General features: G+C 53.3%; 1 protein-coding gene across 1 annotated transcript; it reads right to left on the bottom strand.

Annotated features, from left to right (window-relative positions):
* Positions 1–104: 104 nt before the first annotated feature.
* WDR38 (WD repeat domain 38) lies at positions 105–4,229 on the bottom strand. Its single transcript, XM_068553954.1, is given in 9 exon segments — positions 105–179; positions 272–319; positions 741–890; positions 1,018–1,152; positions 1,360–1,440; positions 1,793–1,890; positions 2,005–2,133; positions 3,168–3,282; positions 4,161–4,229. Coding segments are annotated over 9 exon segments (900 nt in total).
* Between the last annotated feature and the right edge of the window lie 5,834 nt (positions 4,230–10,063).

The raw sequence follows: 10,063 nt of genomic DNA on the forward strand, positions 1-10,063 counted from the left end.
CCCCCTGGGCAGGGAGAAGCAGGGGTGGAAGGTCTTGAGAGCCATAGGTAGTGATGTTCTGTTTGAGCAGCTCTGGGTGATTTGCAGTGAACTTGGCATTTTGCCTAAGCAGCAGCTCCAGACACTAAGAGTTTCCCATCTGGGGTAAAGACACAGGCGTGGGCCACATCCAGGACTCCCTGCCAAAAGCATGGTATGGGGCTCTGGGGGTGCGGGCCTCCCTTAGCAGGCCTTCCTCTGCATCCTTGTTTGCTATAGCCACAGACCTTACCTTCAGGGTCTCAATGCACTTCCCTGTATTGCAGTCCCAGACTTTGAGCTGGAAATCAAAACAAGCTGGAGGGTAGGGAAGTCTCATAGGCAAGTCTGGTGTCTTTGACAAAATCACCTTGGGGTGAGTCTTAGCCAACATGTTAACTTCTTGATCTGGGTTTTGTTGTCTGTGAAGTGTGTTTAACAAGGGCTACGTAATATCTGATGCAGAAATTCAGTGCAATACTTTCCTTTCCCCCGAAGCTGAGTCATAGAAATGTCAGTGCCACTAACATTTGGGCCAGTGCAGACCTTAGTGCCAGGCATTTGGTAAGGAAGTGGTTGGCACCTGGGTCCTGCCCTTGGTAGCCTCCTATTTAGGGCAGATAGGGATGTGGACATTTCTGGACATGGGGTGCTGAGGGCTCCGGTAGGGAGGATGTGGGGTAGGAGTTCGCAGGAAGGAAGGCCTGATGGGGTGGGGTTACCATGTAGGAGTTGCCAGTGCTGGCCAGCTGCAGCCCATCAGGGGAGAAAGCTCTGCTCTTCACCCAGGTGATGTGGCCCTTGAGCTGGACAAGCAGGCTTCCGGTTGAGGGCTTCCAGGTGTGGATAGTCTTATCTCAGGAGCCAGACGCCTGGACAGAAGACAGCTCTAAGCATAGAGGTTTCGGGCCTGTATACTCTGCCCCCAAAATGGCCTGTGACCCTCAAAGAGTTGTAGTCAGCAAGGGGCCGCCCTGGAACCCAGGCAGCCCAGCCCACCAATAATAGGCCAGATGCTGAGTAGCACAGGCAGCTGACGTTGCCACTGTGGCCCTCCAGCTCCTGGTGGAAGATCACTGGGGTCCCTGCCCGAACGTCCCACATGCGGATGGTGGAATCCCAAGAGCTGGTGGCCTGCAGACAGCTGCCATGAGCACGGCGCCTCCCGGTTCCCCGACTGGCTAGGCTCACAGAAAGCAGGCACCATCTCACCAAGCCCTGCTGAATCCCCATCTTACAGAGGAGGGGACAGGCTCAGAAGAGCTAAGTCACTGTCAAGGTGTAGAATTCTAACCACTGTTAGGCCACTGAGGTGGGGCCCCGGGCAGAGGTGTGGCTCACCGAGCAGTCTGAGCTGGGTGTGAAGTCACTGCTTGGGACAGAGTCTCAGTGTCCCACCAAGTGGCGCAGCACCTGGCCTGACTGGAGGAAAGAGCCCAGAGGCTGCGTGCCAGGTTCTCTGCCTCAGGTGGGTCAGACCCAGGCCCTCCTTGTGGGGCTGCCTGGGTAGTGTGATGCAGCATAGGGGTTACGGGAGGCTTCCCGGGCCTTGGCAGGAGAGGAGGGCAGTACAGGCAGGGGGAACCTCATGGCGGAGGTCTTGAGGCACGAGGGTGGGGGGAGGGGAGCTGGGGAGGTAGCTGCAGCCAGATGCAAGGGGATGGGATGCCAGGTGTGGGAAAGATGGAACAACCTTTCCCAGTTGGAAGGTGTGGCCGCTGTGGTTGGTGTGCATCCCTGGATCCCAGGCCTCACTGGCTGCCCCTCCACCTACCTGCACCTCCCAGAGCATCACCCTCTTGTCCCAGCCGCCTGATGCCAGTTGCTTTGCGTCAGGGCTGAAGCTGATGGTCTCCACACTCCGCTGGTGACCTGCAGGCACCGGCCAGGCGGCGAGGCAGGGGTGAGGTGGCACAGGACACAGCAGGGTCTGAAAGGGAACCCAGGCCTGGCTGCTTGGCTCCCAGTCCCACCCAGCCCACTCACCCTGTAGGACCTGCAGACACTTGGCTTCTGCTACATCCCACAGGCGGATGGTGCAGTCACAGGAGGTGCTGGCAAAGAGGCAGCCATGGGGGGAGAAGCGGCAGAACCTCACAGGGCCTGGGTGGGCGGCTGTGGTCAAGGAACGGGGCACTGCACTCCACCTCTGGCCCTTGCAGTCTAACCCCTGCTAGTTTCTTCAGTCTCGTTGCCTACCGCCCCTCTCCTCACTTCCTTCTAACCCTCACCCTCCAGCCACCTGGAAAATTCCTGGGCTTCCATGCCTTGGTCTGAAATGCCCAACTCATTTTGCCTATTTGGAAGATCAATACCCAATTCAAATGCAAGCACGTCCCAGAAACGCCTTGACAGCTCAGCGTAGGTTCATTACCCTCTTTGAGCTCCCCAGCCCCTGGACTTTACCTATTACATGAATCAGTCTGCCCTATAATTACCAGATTTGTTTTTTCTTGTCTTCTTAATAATTATAAGTTATGTCTACTGAGTTCTTACTGGGTGCCAGGCACTTTGCTTGCATTGTCTCATCCTATAGGGTAGCAACTATTATCCCCATTCTGAAGAGGAAATAAGAGGTGCAGAGATGGTGACATGACTTGAGTGCAATCACAGTCAAAAAAGTGGGTAAACATAGATGAACCTTAAGGACATTATGCTAAGTGAAATCAGTCACCAAAAGAAATAGTGTATGATTCCACTTATACCAAGTATTGTACTTAGTCAAATTGGAGACAGAAGGCAGGACAGTGGTTGTCAGGGGCTGGGAAAAGGGAGGAATGGGGAGTTTAATGCGTATAGAGTTTCAGTTTTGCAAGATATGAAGAGAGTTCTGGAAGCTAGGTGCACAACAATGTGAATGTACTTTACTGAACTGTACACTTTAAAATGGTTAATAGGGTATTATGTAGATTTTTAAAGTTTTGTTTTTTTTTTTTTAAGTGGTAGGATTTGAGTCCAGGTCTGTCAGAGTCAGAGGCTCAGGACCCCAGGGACCAGGTCATGTCTCCTTGCCCTCCTGCCCCTGCCCTGCCCTGCCCTGGCTGTCTTGCATGGATGCTCAGCTCAGATGTCAGAGGTCATTGTGGTAGGTACTGTAGAATGCCACAACAGGGCCATGGGCCTCAGTCTCCCCGTCTGGGGTGAAGAGCCCCACCTGTGTCTCCACAGCAGCCGCCCACTCTGGGTGTCCCATCCATATACACAGCTGTCCTCGGCGGCTGTGAGCAGCTTCTGGCCATTGGGAGAGAAGGCAGAAGAGTTGACCTGCAAGGAGAGCACAAAAGTCCTATCCTGGGGCAAGAAACACCTTTCTGCTCATCCCTAACCCCAGACTCCTGGGCCAGCCATAAATACTGCCCCAGGAGCCTGGGGTTGGAGCTTGGACTTCAGACCTCTCTCAACAACTAGAACTCAGGAACCACCCTGCAGGAGAGCCATGGGCTTGGAGCCCTCTCTGCTGTCCTGTAAGACCAGAGCCTGGGGCTTCCCTGGTGGCGCAGTGGTTAAGAATCCACCTGCCAATGCAGGGCACACGGGTTCAAGCCCTGGTCTGGGAAGATCCCACATGCTGCAAAGCAACTAAGACTGCGTGCCACAACTACTGAGACTGCACTCTAGAGCCCGCGAGCCATAACTACTGAGCCCGTGTGCCACAGCTACTGAAGCCTGCGTGCCTAGAGCCCGTGCTCCACAACAAGAGAAGCTGCTGCAATGAGAAGCCCCCACATCGCAACAAAGAGTAGCACCCGCTGACGCAACTAAAGAAAACCCGTGGGCAACAACGAAGACCCAACACAGCCAAAAATTAAAAAAAAAAACAAAACCAGAACCTGAAGCTCAGAGCGAGTCCTCATTGAAGCCAGAGGCTGGAGCCTTCTCTAGAAGACAAGAGCCCGTTCTAGAGCTGAAGCCCAGAACTAGTGCAAAATCTACTCTAAGCCCTGAGTTCCCTCTTAAGCCAGAGTCCAAAGAGCACCGGAATCAGCCGGGAGTTTGAGCCCCCTCTAGAACCAGTGCTTAGAATTCTAGAGCCCATTCTGCAACTGGAGCCCAGAGAACACTCGGGCTCTCACTACACAGAACCAGGAACCACTCTAAAGCCAAGAAGCCTAAGATCTGGGCAGAGATCTACAGGGCCTCACCTCCCCGCGGTGCTGGCCGAAGAATTTCACTCTCTCCACGGCCAGCGTCCCTGGGTCCCTGCTGTTCATGGGCCCGCGGCCGCCCGCCCCGGCGGGCTCCCTCCTAGGCGGGCGCTGGTCGGGCCTGCCGGCCTTACTTAGGACAAAGTGGAGGGGAAGGGGGAAACTGTATAAGCGGTCTCCATGGCAATCGGGACGGGGCGCGCAGCCGCTGTGGGGTCTCTGGGGAACCATGAGAGGAGAGAGCCTTGGGAGAGACTGTTGTCAGCCCGGGGGAGGTGGGGCAGCAGCAGGCTGGACCGCGGATGGCTCCAAGAAGGAACTTCCCTGCCAGTCGACGGCTGCCAGTGGGACCTTGGGCATCTCTGGCCGCGGGGCGGAATGTGGCGCACGGTGGCCGCTAGAGGGCACGCCAGCCCCACACAACCGCGCCTGCCTCTGCAGCTGCACCGAACCGGTGCACAGTTTGAGACGATCAGGTTTCCCCATCTGCACAAAGGGGAGGCTCATCCCTGCCCCCCCAGGGTTCCAGGCATGACACAAGGTAGGTGCCCATGAGGGCCCAGCCGGGATCCAAGACCCCTTTCCTCCAGGAGTGGCCAGTACTGAGGCTGAAGATCTCCCATGGAGAGGGCTGGAAACGATATTCATATCAGCCCTCCAGGATGTGGAGAGCCAGAGGCAGTATGCAAAGCACAGGACATTAAAAAGTGGGGTCACTGTTAACATTCCTGGCAGCACAAAGTGTGCCATTGGAGGACATGGAGGGAGGCCCCAGGAGCTGTCAAGAGCCTTGTTGGATAGTTCAGCTGAAACCCAGAAAGAACAGGACTTGGTTTCAATGTCCATTTTTCAGATGAGAAAACTGAGGCTCCAGGAGGTGGGGGGACTTGCTCAAGGTCACTCAGCCAATAGGAAAGGAATTGGGACCTCATCCCATGTCTGTCTGACCCTGAGGCCTATATTAGGACCACCTGCCGTGAATTCCAGGGGCCTCATAGCAGATGAAGCCTGGGAAACAGGCCCTGAGGGGGCAGATCTGGCCCAGTCATCCAGCACCTCCATGGCAGAGCTGGGGCCAGAACCCAGTCCCCTCCCCACAGTTGGACAGGAGCAGGACTGAGGTACCCCACTCCCCAACTTGCCAGTGGATTCCAGGCTCCCTGGGGATGGGGCTGGGACAGCTGGGCTTTGTGAGCTTCAAACTGAGGTGTTCCCAGTGGTGATTCACACCCCTCCTCCCAGACCTCCTTGCCAGAAATGCTTCTCACGGAGATCTGCCGTTCTCCTGCTCTATTTTAGGTCCTAGACAGGCGGGCGAGGGAGCGACAATGGTGGCTTTGAGGCTGCCCCACCCTCATTCTAACTCCCAAAGGGCCCAGGTCACTGAATTGGCTCCCCAGGGACCCATCTGGGCCTATACGGCCACCCATCCCCCCAGCTCCAGACATGAGTCCTGAACAGGGCTCCCCCATAGCTGGCTCCCCAGGCCCTCTCCCCCTTCTGTCTGCTTAGGCGCCCTGCAGCCCATGCCCCAGCCACCTAGCTGCTCCTGCTTTACCTGAAGTGCCCAGAACCGCCTTCCCCAGCCCAGCCCATCACTCCCAGAGTCCCCTGGATAGACCTTGTCCACCAGGCCCAGCGACCACTCAGCCCATAGCAGTGTAGCTGGGGTTAAAATGTTTCTGCTTGACCCAGGAGTCTGTGGTTGGAATCACCCACCATGAATTCCAGAGCCCTCAGAGACCAAAGCATCATGTCCACCTCTCCTGCTTCATTCTGCCCCTGTCCCCTGCCCCATCTTACTCCCTGAACTTATCCACATGGGCTCTTTCTTCTATCCCTCCATCTTCACTCCCACCCTGGGCCCGTGCACACGGTGTTTCCCACCCTCTTGGCCTAACACTTACCTTGGGATCTAGCTCCAGTATCACTTCCCCTGGATTGGACTTCCCTTGCCCAGCTCCCAGACTAAGTCAGAGCTCCCTTCCCAAAGATAGGGCGTTAAAGCCACAGTTCTGGGTTAAACCCAGGTTCTGCCAACTACTAGCTCTGCAACCTTGGGCAAGCTAACTGATCATTCAGTGCCTTGGTTTCCTAATCTCTAAAATGGGAGTGCTGACAGTGGTTGCCTTGTCAAGAGTTGGTGAGATGGTGCCTGTTAAGGGTACCTGGTGTGCAGTAAGTGCTCAGAGAATGGTGGGGTGGGGGGGTGACATCCATCTTCGTCACTTTAGCTTAAAATACTTGAAGCTAAAGCTTCGGATGCCCTTTGTCAGGCTCCGAATGCCCTAAGCCATCACCCAAGGGGCCCACAGCCCAGGTACACCTCATGATGTAGAGAGGACCTTGTAATCAGGAGCTGTCTGGCTTCATGCCCAGCAGGGGCTGAAGGTATGGCCAACCCTGGGTTTGGGCAGGGGCTGAACCTGCAGGATGTGGTCCGTGGCAGCAAGGGGAAGGAGTGAGGATGGGTGGGTCACAGTTATGGTGGCAGCAGAAGTATTTCACTGGCTCAGGCTCTGCCCGTGGGATCGAGTCACTCAGGTTCTAGCCACTCCAAGAGAGGTTTTGGGGGATATTTTCCACCCTTGACTATCTCTTCATTCTCAGGGAGCCTGCCATATTCTCTCTTCCCTCAGCCCAGACTGCCTGGGGAGGGGGCTCTGTGCTGAACTTTCCCACTCACTCCATCCCCTGAAGGTAACCCACGGTCCTGGGACGAGCTTCGCCTCTCTTCATTTCCTCAAAGTATCTGCCTTCCCAGGCTCCTTGGTTCCCTCTGAAACTGCTATAGGTACACAGCCATTTTAAAGAGAAAACTAGAGATTCAGAAAGGAAAATGACTTGCTCAAGGTCACACAGTCCAAGAGTAGTAGAGCTGAGATTTAAACCCATGTCCGATAACCCCTAAGCCCCCAGCTCATTCCTTGCACCAGACACTCTTTCAATAAAGCTTGGGGAGGTTGGGGTATGAGCCTCTGCCCCACCCCCAACACACAGCTCTCACCCCTGTGAATGTGATCTCACTACCCTGCAGGACAGCCTATCCCATCAGGCTATTGGAAAGTCCTGAGTGAGTCAGAATCTACCTTACGCTCATACAGTAGAAGATGGGCCCAGGCTGCGTCTGCAATTCCACTCCCAGGGACACATCCAGCCCTGTTTGTAGTTCCAGAAGGCTGGAAACAACCTGAATAGTCAAAGACTGTAGAAATAAATGGTTGTACCGTCAAACAATGAAAGCTACAAAAGTCAGGGAAATGAACAAACTACAGCTCTGCATATCAAAATGCAAACATCTGACAAAATGCTCAGCAAAAGGGACTTCCCGGCGGTCCAGTGGTTAAGACTCCAAGCTTACACTGTGGGGGGCACATGTTCCATCCCTGGTCGGGGAACTAAGATCCCACATTCCACATGCCATGAAGCGCAACTGGAAAAAAAATGCTCAGCAAAAAAGCAACATGGCAGAAGACACTATAAGTATGATCCCCCTCATATAAAAATCAAGATGTGCCAAAGGCAACCTTCCGTTTCTCAGGTATACATCCATATGTACTGAAACTATAAAGAAAAGCAAGAATGAGTAATTCCTAAACCTCCAGAGGGGTTAACTGTGGGGAGAGGCAGGAAGGGGATTCAGGGGGCCTTGAAGAGTACTTGCTCCTGGTGATATTTGCGCTTGAAGCTGGACAGTGGGCACCCAGGTGTTTGTTGGATTATTCTTTAATAACTGGCCTGCCTGTTTGGCCCCTGCCCACCTCTCCTGCCCTCTTCTGGCTTCCTCACCTTCTCCCCCATTCTTTGTCCCCATCACCCCCCAGGCCTGAGCAGTTTGGTGGATTACGTGGTGCCAGGGCTAGGATGCGGTTTCCAACAGTGCCCCAGGAAGCAGAGAAAACTTTTGTAGCAAGAGAGCAGAGAGGAGAGAGAGGTGGAGGGTCAGATGCCCTGCTTCCTGTCAGCTTTCCAGCTCCCAGCTCCAGTCCCCGAGGCTGCCGTCCTAAAACACACCTGTTTTCTTAGAGTCAATTCCTTGCTTTGCTGAGTAAGCTCCAGTGGTTTAGGTTATTTGCCATCCCAAGGGCTTTGATCAAAACATCTCTGTAATTTCCACAGCTGGTCCCCTAATGTTTTGCCTTTGGGGCGTCTTTTCCGGGACTCCCCTGCACGCAGGGATCACCTAAGGGTGATCAACACCCTTGAGTCTCAGTCCTTTCCGCACAACCTCGGCCACCCTTATTGGAATGCACTGTATTTGTCACTGTCCCTCCTAAAGTATGAAGACCAGAACTGGAAACATGCTCTTTGGAGGGACTGACAAGTGCCAAGTTGAAAGGGACTGTCATCTCCAGTTTTCTCCAACTCTAGTAACGCAGCCCTGCATTACCAGAGTCATTTGTGTTTTCAACAGCTACTTTATTCTGGTGACTCACTGAATTTGCGGTGGGAGCTTTTTCCCATGAACTACTGTCCAGTCACCTCCCTCCCTGATCTGGTACTTGCACAATGGATTCTTCGGAAACACGAAAGACCTTACATTATGCTGGTTAAATGTCATCTCTTTGGATCCCATCCAGCAATCTAGTCTTGAAAGCATTGTAAGTCTGGCTGCCATTGCACAAAGCATTAATTCTGGCACTGTGGCAGCTGCGAATTTTATGAGTAGGCCTTCTGTATTCTAAATCCAAATTGCGAACATGATGATCAACGGGACAAGGATAAGGACAGAGCCCTGTGGTCTATCACTGGAGATTCTCACTTTTTTTGCACCCATCCACACCCATCGCTAACGGTCGGGTTAGGGGAGGACCACTTGCCTTAGAGGTAGATTTGAGTCAAGAGGAGAGCTATGAGCTCCTGCCTCAAGCAGGGGTCTCTGGTTGTAAATGGCAGAAACCATCGATGGCCAAAAGGGACCATAGGGGAAGGGGCTGGGTGAGGGGGGAGAAATCAAAGGTGGGAAGGACTGTAACACTGCCAGCCAGGGAAGGACAGGAAACAGGGCAGAGAATCCAGGGTGAAGCCTGGGCACTTCCAGATCTTTGGAGATCATATGATTGGCCCAGCGGGAGTCAGGTGCCCACTCCTCAGCCAGGGCAGAGCATCTTGATTGCCCGTCCCGATGAGATCTGGACTTCCACCCCCACCTCCACCCTCCCCTGTTAATCAGTGGGGAATCTCTAGGTCAGTTTAAAATCAGCTGTGCACCTGTGGGCTAAGGGGCCAGACAGCTGTATTCAAATTTGACTTCATCACCTACCAGCAGTGACCTAGGGGAAGTTACCTAACTGTTCGGTGCTTCGTTTTCCTCATGTTTACGATGAGGATGATTAATACTCATCTTGTAAGGTTTGCTTTGAGGATTGAGTTAATACATGCAAAGTGCTTGGAATAGTATCCTGCACGTAGTAAGTGCTCCGGGTTGGTCAGCTGTTACTAAAGCATTATTACATCGTGAGTCCACATTTTTCCACTGTAGCCCCAAAGATACATAGACGAACTGCCAGGTCTTACAGAAACCCAGGTATTAATATATCTGGATTGGATGCAGTTGCCCTGTTATTAAAGCAGAGAGGCAAGAGCAATTTGATTTAATTCCCAGTGACCCTTTTTGGCATTTCTGGTCACCACTTCCTTTTCTGAGCGCTCTCAAATCATTACCAAATGATCCGTCCAGAATTTCTTGGCAATTAATAATGGGCTAGCTGGTCCATGACTGGGGGACTCATCCTTTCTAAAAAAGTGGGATGATGGTGCTTTCTTGTCTCCTGGCTTCTGGCCTCTGTAGTGTCAGTTACACCTTCCACTCGGGCTCTCTTGGGATACAATTTGCTAGATCTAGAGACTTGGTTTTATTTACCTTGTTATATTTTTAGTGTGTTTTTTTCTAAGATTTT

The sequence above is a fragment of the Eschrichtius robustus genome, chromosome 10 (genome assembly GCF_028021215.1).
Source record: "Eschrichtius robustus isolate mEscRob2 chromosome 10, mEscRob2.pri, whole genome shotgun sequence".
Lineage (NCBI taxonomy): Eukaryota > Metazoa > Chordata > Mammalia > Artiodactyla > Eschrichtiidae > Eschrichtius > Eschrichtius robustus.